The following is a 23,192-nucleotide window of genomic DNA, read 5'->3' as shown; positions in this document are numbered from 1 at the left end:
AATCCGTGAAGCCGAGCGGCCAATCCGTGTGGGGGGGTGGGGCCATGGCGAGGCCAGCGGCCAATCCGCTGTTTGTCACCGTAAGGACATGGCCAATCCGTGCGGGGGGGTGGACCCAAGGCGAGCGGAAAAATCCGTGCGGGGGGGAGGAGCCGAGGCGAGGCGAGCGGCCAATCCGTGCGGGGGGCGGGGCCATGGCGAGGACAGCGGCCAATCCGCTGTTTGTCACCGTAAGGACATGTCACGGTAAGGACACAATTTTGGAGCAAGACAGACAGACAGAATAAGGCAATTATATATATAGATATATAAAAATGTTAACAGGTCTTACAAATCTTTGGAGCAGACCTCTGATGCCCATGAGATAGAATGTGTGAACAGCTCGGCAGACTCGCCCCTGTGTGGCTCACCACAGTCAGTTTGCTGGTTGAAGATTTGTGATGCGGGGAGAAACAAGTGTAATTGGGGTGGCACCTCTGAGGAATGAACTATATGTGATGTTAAGGTTCAGGAAGAGGAGGAGAGGCCACTTGATGCAGCTCTTGCTATCCACTCTAGCACATGCTGTTTATCAGCCTGATTTCAAAATTGAAACGATGTGCGGCTGCTAGAGAAATCTTTTGGAGTAGGCTGTTCAGTAATTTACGTTGTTCTCAATTCTCTTAAGACAAGATGATCCGGTGTTTGCTCATTACAGCTTTGATTAAAACTATTTCCCACACATACACCTCCAACACCCCGCCTATTCACCCTTCCCACACAACCACATTGTGATTTGCCACTCATGGTTGATCTACACTTTCAAATAGATGTTTTGCAACCCTTAGGCCTGCTTTACACGCTGTGATATTGCTACGGTATCGCTAGCCTGCGTACCCGCCCCCATCATTTGTGCGACACAGGCAAATTGCTGCCCGTCTCGCACAAAATCGCGTGGACCCGTCACACACTTACCTGCCTAGTGACGTCGCTGTGACCAGCAAACCGTCTCCTTTCTAAGGGGGCGGTTCGTTTGGCGTCACCGCGATGTCACTAAGTGGCCACCCAATCAAAGCAGAGGGACGGAGATGAGCGGGACGTAACATCCCACCCACCTCCTTCCTTCCTCCTTGCTGGCGGCCGCAGTTAAGGTGAGGTTCCTCGTTCCTGCGGTGTCACACGTAGCGATGTGTGCTGCCGCAGGAATGACGAACTACATCCTAGAAGCAGCAGCAACGATAATTGCGAATAGGGGGTGATGTCACCAATGAGTGATTTTGAACGTTTTTGCGACGATTCAAAATCGCTCATAGGTGTCACACACAACAACATCACTAAAACGGCCGGATGTGCGTCACAAATTCCGTGACCCCAACGAGATCGCTTTAGCGATATGGTAGCGTGTAAAGTCACGCTTAGCCCACACGTGTCAGACACCTAACACAAGAGATAAATTATTTATTCCTGCCTGAGTTCGCAATATTGTGAAGGCATTACAAAGTACCAGAAATGTGGTTCACTGAGTAATTTGGAGTAGACACTGAAAACTGCCAAGACTTTATCTACTTCACTAGCAAATTTACAGCAGACAGTACTAACTAACAATACCTAGAAATGTGATTAACAGCATAATTTTGAGGAGAAACAACCCAATAATTAAAACTTGATTTTATTTTGAAAATTTATAATATATTACGTCCCCTGATGAACAAGTGAAACGCATGTCGGGACAATGGAGGCCTCACACTAAGTCACAGATAGGTTGGTACCTTGATTTTCTGTTGTCATGTAGCATAATAGTGTTACACTAGGTCTATATGAAGTGGTTCTATCACATGTATTAACACCAGGCTATTACCAGGTATACTTTACCTTTGTAACCCCTTAACGATCGCGGGCGGCAATATTACGTCCTAGCAGTCATAATGTTAATCCACGTGGGCTGCTGCAAGCAGCCTGCGGCGATCAACGTACATGTCAGCTGATTTGTACAGCTGACGTGTGTCTGCCAGGCACGAGTGGAATCGCATTTTGCTCGTGCCTTTTAACCCCTTAAATGGCGCTGACAAGATGTGATAGCGCCATGTTAACGGCGATAGCTGTAGATCTGTACTCACAGGTCGATACCGGAAGTCATGTGACGTGATCACATGGATCCGGTGGTTGTCATGGTAGCACAGGGTCATGTGATGACTCCTGTAGCTCACATGACTCAGGTCCTGTAAGAAACAGCCGAGTACTGGCTGTTACGAGAGATGATCATTTCTCCCGGTCTGAGCGGTGCTGCTCTAATCGGGAGAAACTAATGAGCGATCAGACAACTGATCCGTACAGTCCCCTAGGGGGACTAGTAAAATAAAAAAGAAGTTAAAAAAAAAATTAAATTTGAAAAATTAAAAAAAATAAAAAAACGTAAAAGTTCAAATCACCCCCCTTTCGCCCCATTGAAAATTAAAGGGTTAAAAAAATAAAAAATATACCCACATTTGGTATCTCCGCTTTCAGAAAAGGCTGATCTATCAAAATATAAAATCAATTAATCTAATCAGTAAACGGCATAGCGGCAAAAAAATTCCAAACACCAAAATTACATTTTTTGGTCACTACAAATTTTGCACAAGGTGCAATAACAGGCAATCAAAACGTAGAATCTGCTCAAATATGGGACCATTAAAAATGTCAGCTCGAGATGCAAAAAATAAGCTGTCACTGAGCCATAGATCCTGAAAAATTAGAATGCTATGGGTTGCGGAAAATGGCGCAAAACGTACGCCACTTTTTTCGGACAAACTTCTGATTTTTTTAACCCCTTAAATAAAAGTAAACCTATTCATGTTTGGTGTCTATGAACTTGTATCGACCTCAGGCACCATATTGACACATCAGGTTTACCATATAGTAAACATAGTGAATAAAATCTCAAAAAGTATAGTGCAATCGCACTTTTTGCAATTTTTCCACATTTGGAATTTTTTTGCAGTTTTTCAGTACACTGTATCATACAACTTATGGTTTCATTTAAAAGTACAGCTCATTCCACAAAAACTGAGCCCTCACATGTGTATATTGACTGAAAAATAAAAAAGTTACAACTCTCGGAAGAAGAATGGTGAAAAATATCCCCCAGAAAGCGCAGAATCGGCCAGTCATGAAGGGATAAGGCTACTTTCACACATCCGGCTTGAGCCCTGCGGCTCAATCCGGCTGTGCAAGCTATGCAACGGATGCGGTGAAAACACCGCATCCTTTGCATAAGTTTTTCCCATGCGGCCCGCCCGGTTTTTGCCGCTTGCGGCATGCTACTGAGCATGCGCAGTGGCAAAAACCGCATGCGGCGGCCGGATGCGGTATTTGCCGCATCGCGCCGCATCCGGCCGCCATAGGCATGCATTGAGAGATGCGCCGCATCGGCCGAATGCGGCGCGATGCGGGTTTTTTTGCCGCACGAAAAAACGTGCCAGGCAACGTTCCATCCGGCCGCCGCATCGGCTAAATCTGCCGCATGCGGCAAAAACCGGATGGAACGCAAGGCCATGCGGCACAATGCGGCACTAATTAAAGTCTATGCAGGAAAATCGCAACCGGCAGCAAAAAAAAACGGTTGCGATTTTCCTGCAAAGTGCCGGATTGTGCCGCAGAAGAAAAACCGGAGGTGTGAAAGTACCCTTAAGGGTTAGTCTTTTTTGGTTTAGGGCTTATGATTTTAATTCCAGCACAAGCATTGGTAAACTATTTTATAATTGTTCTCACCAATTTTCTATATAGTAACTAAATTTAGTTGTTGAAGAATGTTATACTATATTTACATCTGTGATATGTGATCATTACTTGCCCTTTTTATGCAAGGCATTACAATGTATTATTACATTTTTCTATAGCAATTTATCCTGGTTGTGAGGTTATCACTGGTTATCGGACCCCTTGCTTGCTTTTTAATTCAATATTTTATCATATATTGTAAATTTTCAAAATTAAATTTAGTTTTAATTATTGGGTTGTTTTTGCACCATTTTTCTCTTCTGAAATGTTGTCTAATTACTTAAACCTATACTGGTGCTTCCCTATACTAATTTTCTAGGTCTATTCATAGTGACTAAGTATATATAATTTTGAGCAGGCAATGAACACTTTTGAGATCTTTTTAGCTAGTTCCCTAGCAAACTTACAGCAGGCACTACAAACTAACTATACCTAAAAATGTGGTGGACTGCTTAATTTTGAACAGGCAATGAAAACTGCCAATACCTTGTTAGCCACTTCACTAGCAAATTTACTGCAAGTAGTATTAACAATACCTAGAAATGTGGTTGACTGCATAATTTTGAGCAGGAAATTAAAACTGCCAAGATCTTTTTTAGCTACTTCAGTGGCAAATGTACAGCAAGGAGTACTAACTAATAATATCTAGAAATTTGGTTGACTGCGTTATTTTCAGCAGGCAATGAAAAGTGGCAAGACCTTTTTACCTAGTTCACTAGCAAATTTACAGCAGGCCGTACTAACTACCAATACCTAGAAATGTGGTTGACTGCATAATTTTCATCAGGCAGTGAAAAGTGCCAAGACCTTTTTACCTAGTTCACTAGCACACTTACAGTAGGCAATATTAACTAACAATACCCAGACATGTGGTTGACTGTGCATTTTTAGCAGGCAATGAAAAGTGTCAAGATCTTTTTACATAGTTCATTTGCAAATTTATAGCAGGCTATAGTAACTAACAATACGTAGAAATGTGGTTGACTGCATAATTTTGAGCAGGCAATTAAAACTGCCAAGACCTTTTTAGCTTCGTCACTAGCAAATTGACAGCAGGGAGTACTAACTAACAATACCTAGAAATATAGTTGACTGCATAATTTTCAGCAGGCAATGAAAAAGTGCCAAGACCTTTTTACCTAGTTCGCTTGCAAATTTACAGCAGGCAGTACTAATTAACAACACCTAGAAATGTGGTTGACTGCATAATTTTCATCAGGCAGTGAAAAGTGCCAAGACCTTTTTACCTAGTTCACTAGCACACTTACAGTAGGCAATATTAACTAACAATACCCAGACATGTGGTTGACTGTGCATTTTTAGCAGGCAATGAAAAATGTCAAGATCTTTTTACATAGTTCATTTGCAAATTTATAGCAGGCTATAGTAACTAACAATACGTAGAAATGTGGTTGACTGCATAATTTTGAGCAGGCAATTAAAACTGCCAAGACCTTTTTAGCTTCGTCACTAGCAAATTTACAGCAGGGAGTACTAACTAACAATACCTAGAAATATAGTTGACTGCATAATTTTCAGCAGGCAATGAAAAAGTGCCAAGACCTTTTTACCTAGTTCGCTTGCAAATTTACAGCAGGCAGTTCTAATTAACAACACCTAGAAATGTGGTTCACTGGCCAATTTATAGCAGGCAGTAATAAGTAGCAATACCTATTTAGATCCTTCACTGTCAACTGTTTATCATGAAATGTCGATTTGTGGCACACAGCTTTCCATACACTGCACGTCCCTATTCTACACTATCACTCTTCTATCTCAACTACTTATCATTAAAACCCTAGGTAAGCTAACTGTCTAGCAGCGGAATTAGCATCTTCCTAATGTTTAAGATTCACAAAATGGCGCCGATGTCGCATTTCCGCATTTTATATGTAGACAGTCATGTGACATAAGCAGCCAAAGATTCAAGGCCTTGTGTCTGAACCTTGTGGATGTTTGCAGTGCTGTGATTTTCTGCAGGAACAGCTGCAAATAAAGTTAAGAAAAAAAAATGGCGTCGGGCACTTCTGGCTTCTCCCGAGTCCCCACCCCCTTCACTCATTACACACATTCCCCCATTCATCATACAGCACTACAATCCTATTGAAAAGCATAACATGTTATTAGATAAAGGCAGAAAGGTCCAGCGCAGTGCTCAAGTTGTAAAATAATATCCAACGTTTATTAGGTATATTTCCATTGAACGTATAGCGGTGTACAGGGTGGCTAAGACTATGTGTCGAAATGCGTAGTGCGATGGGGCAATATCACCCTGCACACCGCTACAGTTTTAATGGAAATATACCTAATAAACATTGGATTTTATTTTACAACTTGAGGACTGTGCTGGACCTTTTTCCCTTTTTCTGCATATTTGGCAGCCAAGCCTTCCGTGCGCTTAGTCCTTACAAGGAGCGGTAGACAGCAGGATCGGTGAGCTGAATTACTCTTCTGTTTTATTAAATAAGCTTTTTTTTGTTTTGTTTTTTTAAACAGTATCAGTGATCGAACAAAACCGAATATTGCCAGCTTTAGGGGAAAGTTCTCGGTTCCCGAACCGGACAGTCTAAGGGCGGCTTTGCACGTTGCGACATTGCACGTGCGATGTCGATGGGGTGACGAAAGTGACGCACATCCGGCGTCGCAGTCGATATCGCAACGTGTAAAACCTTTTTGATACGATGAACGAGCGCAAAAGCGTCGTTATCGTATCATCGCTGCAGCCTCCGACATTTCCATAATGCCGATGGTGCGACAGGTCCGACGTTGTTCCTCGCTCCAGCGGCAGCACACATCGCTGTGTATGAAGCCGCAGGAGCGAAGAACATCACCTTACCTGCTGCCGGCTGCAATGAGAGGGACGGAGGTGGGCGGGATGTTTACATCCTGCTCATCTCCGCCCCTCCGCTTCAATTGGCCGCCTGCCGTGTGACGTCGCTGTGACGCCGCACGACCCGCCCCTCTAAGGAAGGAGGCGGGTCGCCGGCCAGAGGGACGTCGCACGGCAGGTATGTGCGTGTGAAGCTGCCGTAGCGATAATAATCGCTACGGCAGCTTTCACTAGATATCGCACATGCAACGGGGGCGGGACTATCGCTGCAGCATCGGTAACACATTGTTACCGATGTCGCAACGTGCAAAGCCCGCCTAAGGCTCGTAGGGGAAAGTTCTTTGGTTCCCGAACCGAACAGGCTAAGGCTCATAGGGGAAAGTTCTTCGGTTCCCAAACCAAACAGGCTAAGGCTCATAGGGGAAAGTTCTTCGGTTCCCAAACCGAACAGGCTAAGGCTCGTACCGAATTTGAAATTGGCAAACCTTTATCGAACAGGTTCATTCATCTTTACTTGGGATTTCCCACTCATGTATTATGTTTCCCTCTTTTAACCGGCTGTTTCACAATCTTAGTCCCACACCTGTCAGTCACCTATCACTAAATTAGCTATCACTATTCAGTTAATTAAATGACAATTTTGACCTGGAGCATAGATTTTGCAATATTGAGATAATAGAATAGCAATTTTCAGCTCCACCACATTATGTCCACTATTTAGATAATAAAATAGCAATTTTGAGCTCCACCATAGAATGGCCACTTTTACGTGAGTATATAGCAATTTTGAGCTGGAGCACACAATTAGCAATTAGTAGATGATAAAATGCCGATTTGTGGCACACAATGTTCCCTACATTGCATTTCCCTGCAATTCCCTCTTCTATACTATCACCCTCCTATCTAAACTATCTTCCACTATTAAACCCCCTAGCTAAGCTAACAGGCTAGCAGCAGCATCAGCAGCATCATCCATAAGCCTTAGCAATCACAAAATGGCTCCGACGACGCATGTCCACATTTTATATGCAAACAGACATGTGACTTAGGCAGCCAATGACACAAGCACTTGTGTCTGAACTCTGTGGATGGTTTCTGCCCCCTGATTGGTTGCCGGAAGATACACACATAAAATTAAGCAAAAAAAAAAAGCGTCCTCTGCTTTTCTGACCTCTCCTCACCCCCTCCCCTTATTAAACTTGTCCCAAAGCTCATCACACAGCACCACTAACATAACTAAATTTATAATACGGTATTAGAAAAGCTGCAAACAGCTACTCAAAAAAACCCTAACTATCGATTTTTGATAAAAGTGCTTGGAAATCCGAGCCCAACCAGAGTTGGCCAAGGCTCATACAATCTTTGAAATTGGCGAACCTTTTCTGAATAAGTTCGCTCATCTCTAGTCCTTAGGTTCCAACTCTGCACTTTCAGCAGGGGACCGGATGGAAGAGGATGCAAAGGAATTGGAGGCACTGGTAGCCATCCAATCTGAAGCTGCCTCACCATGTTCTGGTCTCACCATTTGTCCAGTGGTACTCGGGCCTAACTTGGCATGGCTGTGTTAGGCCCGGAAGTGCCCAGCCTTAAAGCTTATTGGTTGTCTGCGCTGCAACTTTCCACCAAGCTTCATTCTTGTGGAGAACCTGAACAGTAATATGTACTTCTGTTTAGAAGTCCATGTTTAGGGTTCGGCACCACACACTAAGTGTCCAGTACGAACCCCAAACGTTACCATTTGGGTTCCCTCATCAGTAGAGACGAGCGAACCCAATGACCGTTGTACGGAGTCCGTACCGAACACAGACTTTACAAAAAAGTAAGTGTTCGACTTTGGAGTTTTGGTGATTTACGTGTGCAGACCAATTAAGTGAGCAGTGCTATGCTCGGGTATGCTCGGTGCTCACCCCAGTCCGAACTGCTTCGAGTGTTTGAACGCCTCACACTGGGGGTAAAATTAGCGTTCTCCGTTACAGTATGTGCAGAAAAAAAACCCCGTCCACCCTTCCTCGGAAGTGGTCTTCTTATGGCTGGCTCCATGTGGGCGGAGACCCAAACTGCCAATCAGTGACGTCAAATGAAGCTCAGGTCAAGTTTGGGTCTAGAACAGAACTTTACATAAAGTCTGGCTGCACCTGCCGAACCCGAACATCCACAGGTCCACTCATCTCTACTCATCACTACTCTTTATCTTTAGTCTTCAGATAAAAGGGGAGACCGTAATGACTCTAACTGCAAAGTCCTGACCATATTATATTATTCCAGACAGTAGTTTACAATAGCAGTGGTTGGCAGAACGTTTCACTTAGTGGCAGATGCAGTGGAAACCGGCAAAAAGCTCCTCGGACTTGGCCATATTCAAACAAACCTTTCCTGTAATGTAAAGAGTGAATCTTTGTAGAAACCTATAAAACACATGAGAATAATGACAACAAGAAGCTCAAATCACACGAGAGAATATTCTGCAGATTTTATTGAAATAATCAACTTTTTTTTCTTATGACAGATATAATATGATTTTCTGAGCGTTGCAATTGGGGAATTAAATGAAGCCTTTATCCTGGATTCTCATCATTGTATCTATGGATCTCAGGCTAATTTTACGAGGAGCCACTGTGACACAAAAAAAGATAAATTAGGAAAAAAATAAACGGCATTAAGGTGCAGTCAGGATTACACTGGACTTGTGCCGGTCAGTGTTCGGTTTGCCCCCCCAGTGTGCCCAGTAAAACTGCACTGCTGGTCAGTACTCTGCTTGCCCCAGTGTGCCTAATAACACTGCACTGCCGGTCAGTACTCGCCCCCCCCCAATGTGCCCAGTAACACTGCACTGCCGGTCAGTACTCGGCTCGCCCCAGTGTGCCTAATAACACTGCACTGTCGGCCAGTACTCGGTTCGCCCCAGTGTGCCTAATAACACTGCACTGCCGGTCAGTACTCGCCCCCCCCCAATGTGCCCAGTAACACTGCACTGCCGGTCAGTACTCGGCTCGCCCCAGTGTGCCTAATAACACTGCACTGCCGGTCAGTACTCGGCCCCCCCCCCAGTGTGCCCAGTAACACTGCACTGCCGGTAAGTACTCGGCCCCCCCAGTGTGCCCTGTAACACTGCACTGCCGGTCAGTACTCGGGGTCCCCCAGTGTGCCCAGTAACACTGCACTGCCGGTCAGTACTCGGCCCCCCCAGTGTGCCCAGTAACACTGCACTGCCGGTCGGTACTCGGCCCCCCCCCCCAGTGTGCCCAGTAACACTGCACTGCCGGTCAGTACTCGGCCCCCCCAGTGTGCCCAGTAACACTGCACTGACGGTCGGTACTCGGCCCCCCCCAGTGTGCCCAGTAACACTGCACTGCCGGTCAGTACTCGGCCCCCCCCAGTGTGCCCAGTAACACTGCACTGCTGGTCAGTACACGGCACCCCCCAGTGTGCCCAGTAACACTGCACTGCCGGTCAGTACTCGGCCCCCCCAGTGTGCCCAGTAACACTGCACTGCCGGTCAGTACTCGGCCCCCCCAGTGTGCCCAGTAAGTAAGTGTGTATACAAAAAGGTCAGATTTTGGCAAGACAAAAGTTTTGTCGCCTACAGAAAGTAATGTGAAATTCAAACAAATAATTAACTTCTAATACAAAGATATGTTGCATAACATTGGTGAATGTAAAGTCAGGTTATAAGCTTTTATTTACATAACATGGATAAGTGACAGAGCTTCTGTCAGGGACTGTACACCTCCTTGGTAGAACTTTGACCTGTCTTTTCGAGTCGTAGTTATACTGGAGTATACAGTAAATCCATGTTATTGTGACGGGTGAATATGTTCCTGGAGCTGCTGCTTTTCTCTGTCTCACACTTTAGCGTTCTGACATTATTATACAAATGACTTTTCAGATAACATATAAAACAATAAGAAAATCTGCTCCTCTCACCTCATCTAAGGACAGATTGATAGATTCAGCAGGTTATACATGTCTGTAGGAATAAAACAATATAGACATCCGATTACTGTAATGTGACCTACTATCACTTCTATTACCAGCATAATGGCAGTTGACAGATAGGTGCCGTGTACCAGTAAAGGAAATGATTCACCAAATTGCTGACAAGTGCATCTCAATAAATTAGAAAATCATGAAAAACGTATTATATTTCAGTAATTCAATACAAAATTAAAATACCTATATTATATATAGTTATTACACAAAGAGATCTATTCTTATATATATATATACTAGCTGTACTACCCGGCTTCGCCCGGGTTAATAACTGCTGTTAACAAAATAGAATGTATTAACAAAAATGTATTCTGCACACAAAAATCACAAAACAAATAGATAGAAATGTAATTATAATGTCTGTCTCACCCTCTGTATATATCTCTGTCTCTCTCTCTTTGTCTGTCTGTCTCTTTCCCTGTCTGTCTCTGACTGTCTCTGTCTCTTTCTCCGTCTGTCTATCTATCTCTTTGCCTGTCTGTCTATATCTCTTTCCTTGTCTGTCTATCTCTGTCACTTTCCCTGTCTGTCTCTTTCCCTATCTGTCTCTTTCCCTCTCTTTCCCTCTCATTCCCTGTCTGTCTCTTTCCCTCTCTTTCCCTGTCTGTCTCTTTCCCTCTCTTTCCCTGTCTGTCTCTTTCCCTCTCTTTCCCTGTCTGTCTCTTTCCCTCTCTTTCCCTCTGTCTCTTTCCCTCTGTCTCTTTCCCTGTGTCTGTCTCTTTACCTGTCTTTGTCTGTCTCTTACCCTGTCTGTCTCTTTCCCTCTCTATCCCTGTCTGTCTGTTTCCCTGTGTCTGTCTCTTTGTCTGTGTCTGTATCTTTACCTGTCTGTGTCTGTGTCTTAACCTGTCTCTCCCTTTCCCGCTCTTTCCCTGTCAGTCTGTCTCTTTGTCTGTGTCTGTCTCTTTGTGTCTGTTTCTTACCCTGTCTGTGTCTGCCTCTTTCCCTGTCTGTGTCTGTCTCTTTCCCTGGCTGCATTGTGACACGTCAGCATTCCATTTAAGGGCGTGGCTGCGCATTCTTCTGAAGTTCTGGCTGCACTGTGGCTCCCAGCTCCATTCGCTTTAATGAAGGCAGGTTTTTTGGTGAATAACTGTAAAGTGCGGGGTTAAAATTTCCCCTCAAAACATAGCCTATGACGCTCTCAGGGTCCAGAAGTGTGAGTGTTCAAAATTTTGTGGCTGTAGCTGCGACGTTGTAGATGCCAATCCCGGACACACACACACACACACACACACACACACACACACACACACACTGAAAAAACTGCAGTTACTTTTTTAAGTGCAGAATTCAAGCTTTTCTGTCCTATAAAAAAACAAATAAAAACACATCTTCACATCTGCACCAAGAACACATAAAATAAGGGAAGAAGGCATAAAATATAGAATAATCAGAGGAGATTGTTATTCTGTCGTTTGGTGCAGATCCTGGAGTAAACAAAAATACAGAATTTCTGCAAAGTGTGAACACGGCCTTATAGACACAAAAAAAAGCAACCTGTCATATAGTGAAGATACAAATAGATGAGAAAGTTTTGGCTGATACGACTATAAATGGAAAAACAGTCCTGGGCATCTGCTGAACACCCCGTACTGCTGAATGGGTGTGGCCAAAATTTGCCACGAAGCGCTGTGCATGCCACATACTGTATGTGCCTCTTTATGTTCTTCCAAAGCTGAGAGGTATACTTAACTATTAATAATGGTCTAAGGGGAAAACTTTTCTCCTTGCGGAGACTGACAAACCAATCTGGCTATCAGTGGTGAGGACTCTTATAGCTACAATGCTCCTCAGGGAAATATTCAAATTGTCTCTTCAGGGAGGAAGGAGACAAACTCTAGTTCCTCGCTGAAGAGGCAATTTGAATGTTACCCGGGGAGCATTTGAGCTATAAGGGCGGCGTTACATGGTACGATATATTGTGTGATATGTTGTCGGGGTCACGTCGTTAGTGACGCAGATCCGGCATCGTTTGATATATCGTAGCGTGTGACACCTCAGAACGACTGTTAACGAGCAAAAATACTCACTTTATCGTTGCTCGTTGACACGTTGTTCATTTCCATAATGTCGTTCCTCCTTCTGCACGCCAGTTGTTCATCGTTCCCGTGGCAGCACACATCGCTCCGTGTGACACCGCAGGAAAGACGAACAACAAATTACCTGCCTCCCGCCGGCAATGAGGAAGGAAGGAGATGGGCGGCATGTAACGTCACGCTCATCTCCGCCCCTCCGTTTCTATTGGGCGGCCGCTGTGTGACGTCGCTGTGATGCCGAACGTCCCTCCCCCTTCAGGAAGAGGATGTTTGCCACCCACAGCAACGTCGTTAGGGAGGTAAGTACGTGTGATGGGGGTTTAATGACTTTGTGCGACACAGGCAATGAATTGCCATGATGCTCAAACGACGGGGCGGGTGCGATCACTCATACGATCGCACGATAAATCGTTGCGTGTAACGCCGCCCTAAGACTCCTCACTGGCAGCTAGACTGGTTTGTCAGTCTCCGCAATGAGAAACGTTTTCCCCTTAGACCCCACTATAGCTTCTCATACAGCCTGGCATAGATCCTAGGTCATATGAAAAGGCTCGTTGGAGGGTCATTTTTGACTTTTGGAATCGCTACTTCCAATAGGTGGCGCTAGAGTTTGTCTCCTTCCTCCCTGAAGAGACAATTTGAATATCTCCTAATAAAGAATTTACCGGTGAAACAGGATGGGCGGCCATGTTAGTTATCAATTCTGAATTAGTGTCTGAGAAATTGACTGTTTCCCGTGAATAGAATTCAATAATGACAACTAATATGGCTGCACTTCCAAATGCCAGTTATAGCAAAAAGGCCATAGCTAAGGAAAAGAGACATCGTTACCAATCTTTGGGTCTAGCCAAGACGGTGACATCTGATTTATTATAATATGGTCACATTTCCATTTTAGATGTAAAAATGACAACATTTTAATTTACAGCAGACGATCCCAAGTAATGGAAGTGTTTTCCGGAATCCGTACTCACTATGCTCCGGTTGGCTTCTCAGTGAAGATACGGAGGTAATAATCAGCATCTTCTTCTTTATTGTGGTTCGCTGCCACAATGACATAATTCCCTGGAAGAAGCTCAAATCGTTTTGCCACCTCTCGGTAGCGTCCACGTGAAAAAGATCCCACATCCTTATTGCTCTTAAAAAACTCCATCCCCAGAGGAAGTTTATCCGAAGGGTTAACCTGATGAGAGATGAGTTGAGTTATCCTCATTGTGTTGATTCAAGAGTGGTGGCATCAGTCTCGACTATCTTCACAAAGTGTTTTGAGGAGCGTTAAAAGGAAATCCTGATCAAAACGCTTCTAAAGAGGTTTATGTACAATCTACTTTTCAGTTCATGGGAATTTTTTGAGCATTTTTTCTTTCCTTAGGAAGCTTTCAAAAACATCTGATGGCTATGTGCTCACAGAGTTTTTAGAGGAGGTTTTGGAGAAGAATCGGAGCAGAAACTCTCCAAATCCTTCTCAAAACTCATCAAAAACTTGCAATTAAAAGAAGTGACCTGACAACTATTTTGGCATTTTCAGCTCAGAAGACACTGTACTTTACAATTGAAGTGAAAGATCAAAAGATGCCCGGGAGATGAGCAGATATTTTTGAGCATTTTCTGTAGCATTTTTCCACGGTTTTTGCTTAAAATAACACGAGTGGTTTCATCATTATTGAAGTGGAAGAAAGAGGAAAAAGTACAGTAAAAAAAAAGTACAGTATAAAAAGATTTCACAAAAACCTTGGGAAAACGCTAAAAAAAAGCCAATCACAAAAACCGTTGAAAAAAGTTACAGAAATGACTTATAAAACAACACAAAAGTCGCTTTAGGAACAAAAACGTCAGATTCCTAAAGCATCTTTTGTTTGAAAAACTCCCCGGATTTTTCTAAATTTAAAAGGCCCCATGTGCACATAAACTTAAAATAAAAGGTGCTTCCCTGCTTCTTAATAAACTAATGTTTTAATGGCTCAAAATTCTGGAGGTGGGCAACAATCGTCTATCCGTCTGAAAACACCAATTACGTTATAATGTGAATTGTGGCTTGCTTAATTGTGAAAGTGATGTGTCTTCTAAACTGTTATGTAATGTATAATGTGCAGTAGTGCTATATATGGTTTCCAGACCATAGGGAAAAATACAGTTAACAGATGAGACTAGCCCACAGTGGGAGAGATTAGTGTATGGAAAGTGACTGTATCCTGTGCTGCATCAGATAGTGCCCAACGTATGATTAGAGCAGATCTATGGTCTGAAAGGTTCTCAAGGCCACGTGCAGTGGGTGAACTGTGGCAAACAGGAGAAAGGAGAATGTAACTCAGATGGCGTGATCTGAAGAAACTGACCGAGATACAGATCGAGGGACTGCATTAGTTCCAGTGGCCAACCTTAGCATTGGAGTGCCCTGATCACAAAGGTCCAGGGGAAAGAGCAATTAGCATTCAGGCCCCAAATGACTTGCCAATCCTAATTGTAATGGACTAAGATGCAATAATTCAAGAAACAAGGTGACTGTCTCGGGTGAGAATTCTCTATGTGCCTGAAAGCTTGAATCTTGACAGCAACCATACTGGCAAATCCGCTCCTCTAGAAGGAGAATCAGACTTGGAACCCATGGGAATATAGAATGGATTTCCCGGACTGTACTGTCATGTTGGGTTAGGTTGTGCTAAAAATTGGCTAGACCTGTGAGAACAGGAACATGCCAGATGTGTCTGAAGAATGTGTGCTTAAAGAAACTGTGTTACCATAACGTATGAGGAGTTGTGTACCCGCTTTCTGTCAAAAAAAAAATTTGGCAATATGCTAACTACATGGGCATATTGCCCGTACAACACGAATGATCAGACCCAGGCAGGGCCTTGTTTCTCATGTAGTGTGCTGGGGAGCAGCGCCTCGTCAACGACTACTTCCCCGCGCCACATAACATGAACACAGCCTTTACTGTTAACCCTCTAATTGTTTTTTCCTGGGTTAAGATCTGACTAACTAAATCTTTAAACTGCAGAGGTAACAAGTGGTAAAAAGTATTGCTCATAGGGAATGCACTGGAAGCCTTCTGAAAAGCAGCACTTCCAAATATTTCCTTGTGTTTAACCCTGCAATGATCCTGATGGTGAAACCATGCGAACAAAATGCACATTCAAGGGGTTGAAGGTACATGGAGGAGATATGGATTGACCTCCTAAGGCTAGGTCCACATTTCCGTTGTTTTGCATCAGTCACATGCGTTGCTTGACGCTTGTGACTGATGCGTTGTACGACGGGTAACAAGAATTGGAATTCATTGTCATCATAAAGCGGATTCCGTTGTAAAACGTGAGAGAGAAAACGATCAGCTGATCGTTCACAATAGCCGGCCGCCGGCTTTTGAGAGCAATCAGATGATCTCGCGGTGGCCGGTTAATGAGAGCGATCAGCTGATCGATCACAATAGCCAGCCACCGGCTTTTGGGAGCGAACAGATGATCGTTCACAATAGCCGGCCGCCGGCTTTTGAGAGCGAACAGATGATTGCTCTCATTAGCTGGCCGCCGTGAGATCAGCTGATTGCTCACAGAAGCTGGCCGCCGGCTGATCATCTGATCGCTCACACAAGGCGGCTGCTGAGCGATCAGCTGATTGTTCGGCCGCCAAGAGAGAGCATGAACAGCGAAAACAAAAGGATTCCGCTGCTCAAAAAATGCTACATGCTGCGTTCCTGCCGCCCGACAGTCAGTTATTCCACGACTGATCAGTCGGGCGGCGGATGCAACGCAAGGGCATCAGTCACAATCCGCCGCTCATACAAGTTTATTGGAAACAATGGAATCCGCCAAATGGATTGCGTTGTTTATCAGAGCGGCAGATTGTGACTGATCATAAACCACGGAAATGTGGACCTAGCCTTAAAGAGTAACCTTTAACATTTACATGTATGAATATTAATTATATTACCAATATAAAAGTAATAGCAACCTTATATATATAGAACCCCGGGACAACGTAAGCTTTATGTCTAAATTTTAACTTTCTTCGATCCTTTTGCATCAGAGACACAACAATCTGACACTTCTTGCTGGTGTCACCATCTGGAGCTTTCAGCGTGATGGGGTACTGAGGGTTCATCCAAAACGTGTCTGTAAAAGGGAAATGTACTAAATGAGACATATATCAATAGTAAATGCAGTGAAAAATTCATAATACAATATATTCCATCACAATCACCATGGACCATTAATTAATAAATTTTTGAACATTCACTAACAGTGACAAGGAAAAGGACAAGAAAGGCGAATACAGTCCGGATTTATCATGCAAAAAACATTTATTACAATATATAAATTCATGGAGCAAGAGATATAGGTACAAACGATAAAAATCATTGGTGAATACTATATGCAGAGGACTGCCATATATCTCACTCAAAATAAACCATCAGCTATGCTAAAGATCACATCATAATTAACAATTAGAGATGAAGCTAAGGCAATGAGTTAACATATACCATGTCAGTAAGTGCTCAGGTACAAAGTCAAATATCTAATACAACCAGGCCATATAATAACCATAATAACTATCTGCCTAGGTCAGGCTCATACTGTAAGAAATGGGACTATAGGGCAATATATACCATAGAGTAAAAATGATAGATGTCTAAAAAGACAACACAAAATCCACAATATGAGGCCAATTAGCAATTACCAGTGCAATACATGATATGCACTAGTATGACCCAATAACATAGTATGCATATAGAAAAAAGGGCTAAGCTGCTAGCAGCAAGAATAGAGCTACAATTCAGTAACGAAATTACAGGAAGAGTAGTTGGCCAGAGGCGATATAGCAGTTATTACCTGAGCAGCTAGTTGGTGGAGACACTGGCAGGAGACAGCCCGACGGCCGTTTCAGAAACCTTATGATTACTTTTAACAATCCCATTATGTTATAAAATGTCAACACCAAAAAGAAAATAACGGCTGTGATGCACATGTGACATGATGAAGCAGCTGCCATTGCCCAGAAATATGTACCTGGTTAAAAAGGCGGATGGCACGCCCCTGTACTGGCTCACAAGCATATTTGAGTCTGCATACACATAAACATAGTACTTTTTTCAACGGCAGAGGGGAGCTGATTGTGCCCGTGATCAGATCCTAGCTAAAAGGGTGAAGATTTCTGCCGGGAATGCTGCTGAAAGACGGAAGAGACTGTGATCTAGCATGAGAGGTGATGGACATTGCTGAAGAGTCTAGCCTTGCTCATGTCTGTTATCTTTCACCTGCCGGGGAGGGCCCTCATCCATCTGTATTCACTCATTGTCCAGAACAGACTCTGGTCGGTAAGAAATGTTGCACAGCTTCTAGCTTCCCAGTTGCAGAAGAAAGTTCACAGAGCAGATTCCATGGGATAACAAGCTGTTTACTTCTTAGAACATGATGTAAAAATATGCACAGTCATACAGCACTGCATCAGGAAGAGAAGCCAAAACCAGGAAGAAACAAGAGACTTTTTAAAATACAGTGAGTAAGGAAACTTTACACATCGCCATCTACTGTTAGATCAGCATAAAGTCCTCCTTTGATGTGAGTCATGCTAGCACAGGAGTCATCAGATGACCCTGTGCTACCATGGCAACCATCGGCTCACAGTGATGACATCACGGCACCGCCGATGGAGCCCGGTGAGTATGGATTTACCGTTTTGGGCACTTAAATCGCGATGTCACATTTTGGGATAACAGCCACGCTTGGATTACGAATCTACCTGCGGCTGTAAGGCACACATGTCTGCTGTACAAATCAGCAGTCATGTGCGCCAACCACCACCGGCTGCCGACAGCAGCTGGTAGTGATTACATTATGGGCCTTCTGTATGGAGGGCTACGTAGGACCCATTCTGTATGGAGGACTATGTGGGACCTATTATTCTGTATGGAGGGCTATGTGGGGCCAATTATTCTGTATGGAGGGCTATGTGGGGCCAATTATTCTGTATGAATAACTATGTGGGACACAAATTATTCTGTATGGAAGCCGCTGGAAAAATGCTTGAGTTTCCCATAGACTTCTATTATATTTGTTACTCGAGATGAGCACTCGAGCACTTGAACAATAAAAATTGCTTGGCTCGAGTAACGAGCACACAAGCATTTTAATGCTCCCCCATCCCTAGTAATAAACATAAAATATGAATATTTAAGAATTTAAAATTGAGGTTTTGACTTTCTTAGGAGAATATCTGTGTGTGCAGAATTGTTATACAACTAAGTGAAAACTTCCATCCATGGACTTGGTCATTTTTGTAATCTTTTCATAATTGGCTTTTTGGGCAGTACCATCCAAAGGGAACTATATCCTTCAATGTAAATCCCCTGTAGAAGAGAAAAACGTTTTCAGTAGGGTTTAGGTCTGAGGAGGAAGGACCTGGGTCATTATTCTTCATTTTTAATTTGGTTGTCCACTACTTGCACAAACCCTTCTCATTCCCCATGTATGTCCCATAAAAGTAAAGCCTATGCTCACCTCAGGTTCCAGTAATGTTGGAACTTGTGTTCCCAGGGACCTTGTAACATTGTTATGACACCTGAGCACCGCAGCCAATCGGCGCTGGCTTCTGGCGACTCGCCGTTGGACGATTAAGTAAGTAACAATAGGTGAGTGCTATAGCTGCTGCTCATTCCTTTTAATTAATCCTGTATCTGAAGTCGGGGCATGAAAAGCCAGCACTCATTGGTTGCAAGTCATAAAAATGTCACATGAGCCCCGAGAACGTGAGTTTAACATCGATGTAAGTGTACCGACATCGGAGGTGAGTATGGGCTTTTTTATTTTTATGAGGGCGCACATTGGGAATGAGAAGGAGTTGTCCAAGTAGTGGACAACCCTTTTAAGGCCTTTACTGGCAGCCGAGCAGTGGATACTTTGATGCTGCGATGGAGCATTGCAGAAAAACACAAAACATTTCCTATATCACTGCTGTAAGAAAATGTTTTCCAAACATTGGAAAGGAGGTTTGGAGTTAATGTTGAGTCCATCTTCTTCTTCCTGAAAAAGTCCAATTAGGTAATCTTTACTAATCCCAGCCCATAGCAGGACCCCACCTCCACTTTGCTGGTGTCTGAGTGGGAGTGGAGATCTAGTTCCATTAGTCCCATTACTAGTCCAGCCACGACCCATCCATCTGCTCTGTCAGGAATCACGTTTATCTCATCAGTCCTTAAAATCTGTGAACACTCTGTCTACAGATATTTCTTGGCTGTGTTGGTGTTTCCACTTCTGTGTCTTGCTCAGTGGTGGTCAGAGTCATCCTCCTCGCGTTGGTTGCGTCTGTGAGCACTGATCATCTTCTACTTCTGTGTCTTGCTCCGTGGTTGTTAGTTTCAGCCTCCTCACCTCAGATGTGTCTCTGAAAACTGATCACTTTGTACTGTGTCTTGCTCATTGGTGGTCAGGCTCAGTCTCCTCACCTTGTCAATTTCTCTGCGAACTGATCACCTTGTACTTCTGTGTCTTGCTCAGTGGTGGTTGGGCTCAGCCTCCTCACCTTGGTCGTGTCTCTGAGCACTAAACACCTTGTACTTCTGTGTCTTGCTCAGTGGTGGTCGGGCCCAGTCTCCTCACCTCAGCCCTGTCTCTGAGCACTGAACATCTTGTACTTCTGGGCCTCCAGGAAAGGTACAGTCCTGGAATATTACAGCACTGGAGGATAATGGCTTCCATGATGCTTCATGTTTGAGTCTTCTTCTCTTTGGCAATCAATATCGTCTTTATTCTTTAACACATTTTTTGTGACCCTGTGATCGCACCCCAATATCTTAGCAATTTGTAGAGTGCTGCATCTGTGAAGCCCCACAGGTGTTGTGTCGGTGCATTACCTTCAGGGACTCCACTCGGCTGGATCTGGTCACAGGTAGGAGATCTTCTTCTTGTCGTGACGCCACTCTCAGTATTGCGGTCAGTGGGGACCGCCACTGCAGGTTGAGGGTCGCCTGGGACTGATGGTGGGTGCAGTCAGTTGGGATAGCCTCCTGAGAGTGAGGCAAGCCCCAGGGCCCGGTGTAGGTGCGTAGTACCACAAGGCGCAGAATGACTCAACACAGGCAGGATGTCTTTCAGGGTTTTTACTCACAGTTGATAGGGTGAGTGACCCGGGCGTAGCTGGGATGAACCAAGTGGGAACCAGGTGTCCTTCAGGCTGACTTGTGAGGGTGACTACTAACTCGCCTTCCTTAGCCCTTGGTGGTTTGGGATAACCCCGACTTTGAGTCCCTATGGGGGTCACCCAGGGAAGATGCTGAAGCCTCTCTCCCCTTCGTTTGCCGTGTGCTTGTCGCCTGGGCCAGGCCACTCCAGCTGCTTGCCTCCTGTGACCTATGGGCCCTAACTGTGGCTACGTGGCTGCGGCTTTTTGTGGTGTTGTGGCGTGGGCTTTGAGAGCCCCACACCGGCAGGTTTAGCAAAAGAAAGCTGGATCTATCTCCGCTTCGGGATCTGCCGCCCGTTTGGGCCTGGTACTCTCCAGCAGTCTCCTTACTTCCCACTCCGTGCTCTTCTCTCTAGCTGAGATGGGTTTCGGGTAGCACTCCTAGTTGACCGTTCTCCCCCGTCGGTAGCCACTGCGCGGACGCTGTCAGACTACAGCAGCCCAGGGGAAGGGGTCAGCTCCTCGGAGCTCCCTGGACTCTGCTCTGAACCGGCTCACATCTGGGACCTTCACTGCTGCTCCTGTCAGAGCCTCACTTTCCTGCTCCTCACTCCTCCACACTCTGCTTCAGACTCTAGACTGTTTACTCCTCCTTCTCTTTTCCCTTTTTGTGCCTGCCTACGCCACCTAGCAACCAGATTCTCTTACCACACCCCTTGAGAGGAGATGGAGGCTTTTGGCCCCCTCCACTATTCCAGTGAAGGTGAAGGCTTTTCCCCCTCCTGGGATCCCCAGGGGTCCTCTCATGGGTACATGTGTGAGACCTGATCACTATGCGCCTGTGTTCCACACCCCAGTCAGCCTTCTGGATTACCTGTGTTGTACTGTCCCCAGCATGGGTGCAGTACTCAGTGGTGCCTGACCAGGTCAGGGGCGCCACATTCCCCCTTAGTTATCACCAGCACGTCCTCGGGCTGCAAGACAACATTTTAAAATGCATAAAACATTAAAACATGTAAAACATTTTTAAAAGCACCAGGTACCATACATCACCACCCTCCACCCACAAGTCCGTTAACCCACCCAAACCCTTTCAGGTTGGCCGCGCCTTCAGCCACTTCTGGCAGGATGTAGAGGCGGCTTTCATGGTCTGGTGGTTTCAGGGTATACCTGGCCTGGTGAAGCCGCGCCTTCAGCCTCTTCTGGCAGGATGTAGAGGCGGCCTCCACAGTTGGTGCTGACCAGGTATCCTCTTTGTGGTGGAGAGCCAGGCCCCATAAACAGGCATGCTCTCTGGTTGCAGGTAAGCCAAGGCCCTATATACGGACGTGCTCCCTGGTTGCAGACGAGCCAAGCCCCTAAACAGGCTGGCTCTGGTGGTGGTGGTGCCCTTTGGTGTAACTATTTACACTGCGAGAGTTTGTGGCTATAGCCAGTTCATAGCCTTAAGGTTTATTTCTCACACAAGTTTATGTGGGCACATACTTGAACTTTTAAAACGTTGCAAAACAAACTTTTTCCAAACTGGTAACTTCTATGCTTCTTTCTATACTTTATGTGGATTCCTCCTCACCAGGGCTTGGGCCTGTAGGGCTGCGGCACCTGTTGGTTTCTTGACCTTTTTCCTCATCTGTAGTGGTCTCATCATTAGGTCTTTGATCTTTTCTTTCTTTATTACTGTCTTTCCTTTCTTCTTTGGGACATGGTACTACATCTAGCGCGTACCAGCCTCTTCTATTGACGAAGATACCTTCCTTTATACCAGGTGCAACGATGAATCCGTATCCTGACTTCAGGCTAAAGTCTTCCACAATTCCTCTACAAAGAGGTCCTCTGACCTGTGCCTTGGCTCTTCTCAGGAACCGTTTTTCTTCTAGGTCTCTGGCCGTTATGTCATCCTTCTTATCTGGAGATTGCTGTGCAGGTGGATCCCTTGTCCTGCGGGCTGGATTCTGCTGGGTTGCTACTTCACTGCTTGCAGACTCCCAGGTAATGTATCTGGACAGATCTTCCTCAGCGGAGGGTGTCGGGCTCTCTTCATCCCAGCGGGAATATGGCAACATCTCTGGCTCTGGGCATGGATCCACTGCTGATATCTCCTGAGTCAGCTCCTCAGCTTCCTGGCCTCCCCTCCCCCTTAGTTCTTTGGAGCACTCCTGTTGTGGCAGCGCCGGGGATGGGTGGTCATCAGCAGGCCCGGGCTGGGGACTCTTTGGCGTGGTTGCTGCAGAAGTCGCCTTGGGGGTGTGCGGAGGGAGCAGATACCGATCCACCATCTCTTGTGGGAACTGGGCCTCTAGATCAGCCTTCAGCTTCCAGTATTCGGGGTCCTCTCCTATCAGGGACTTCCTAGCAGGGACTTCCTTAGACTGGGGAGCGGTGTCTGCTCTGGCCTTGCAGGCCGGGGAAAATGGTGATGCAATCTCTTGGCGGGCCGCGCCTGGCATGGTGGCGGCCTGGTCTTGGCGGGCCGCGCCCTG

General features: G+C 45.1%; 1 protein-coding gene across 1 annotated transcript in view; it reads right to left on the bottom strand.

The window, feature by feature from the left end:
• Nucleotides 1–9,024: 9,024 nt before the first annotated feature.
• The window catches only part of LOC142295958 (calpain-2 catalytic subunit-like), a 109,120-nt gene continuing 94,952 nt past the window's right edge, over nucleotides 9,025–23,192 (bottom strand). Inside the window, exons 10-13 of the mRNA XM_075339097.1 lie at nucleotides 16,546–16,706; nucleotides 13,572–13,780; nucleotides 10,493–10,535; nucleotides 9,025–9,181 (exon numbers count right to left, since the gene is read on the bottom strand). Of these exons, the coding sequence (XP_075195212.1) occupies nucleotide 10,535; nucleotides 13,572–13,780; nucleotides 16,546–16,706 (371 nt within the window). The 3' untranslated portion in view covers nucleotides 9,025–9,181; nucleotides 10,493–10,534. The remainder of the gene's footprint in view (nucleotides 9,182–10,492; nucleotides 10,536–13,571; nucleotides 13,781–16,545; nucleotides 16,707–23,192) is intronic.

This window comes from Anomaloglossus baeobatrachus, chromosome 3, assembly GCF_048569485.1.
Source record: "Anomaloglossus baeobatrachus isolate aAnoBae1 chromosome 3, aAnoBae1.hap1, whole genome shotgun sequence".
In the NCBI taxonomy this organism is placed as follows: Eukaryota; Metazoa; Chordata; class Amphibia; order Anura; family Aromobatidae; genus Anomaloglossus; species Anomaloglossus baeobatrachus.
This window is presented reverse-complemented; position numbering and strand designations above follow the sequence as displayed.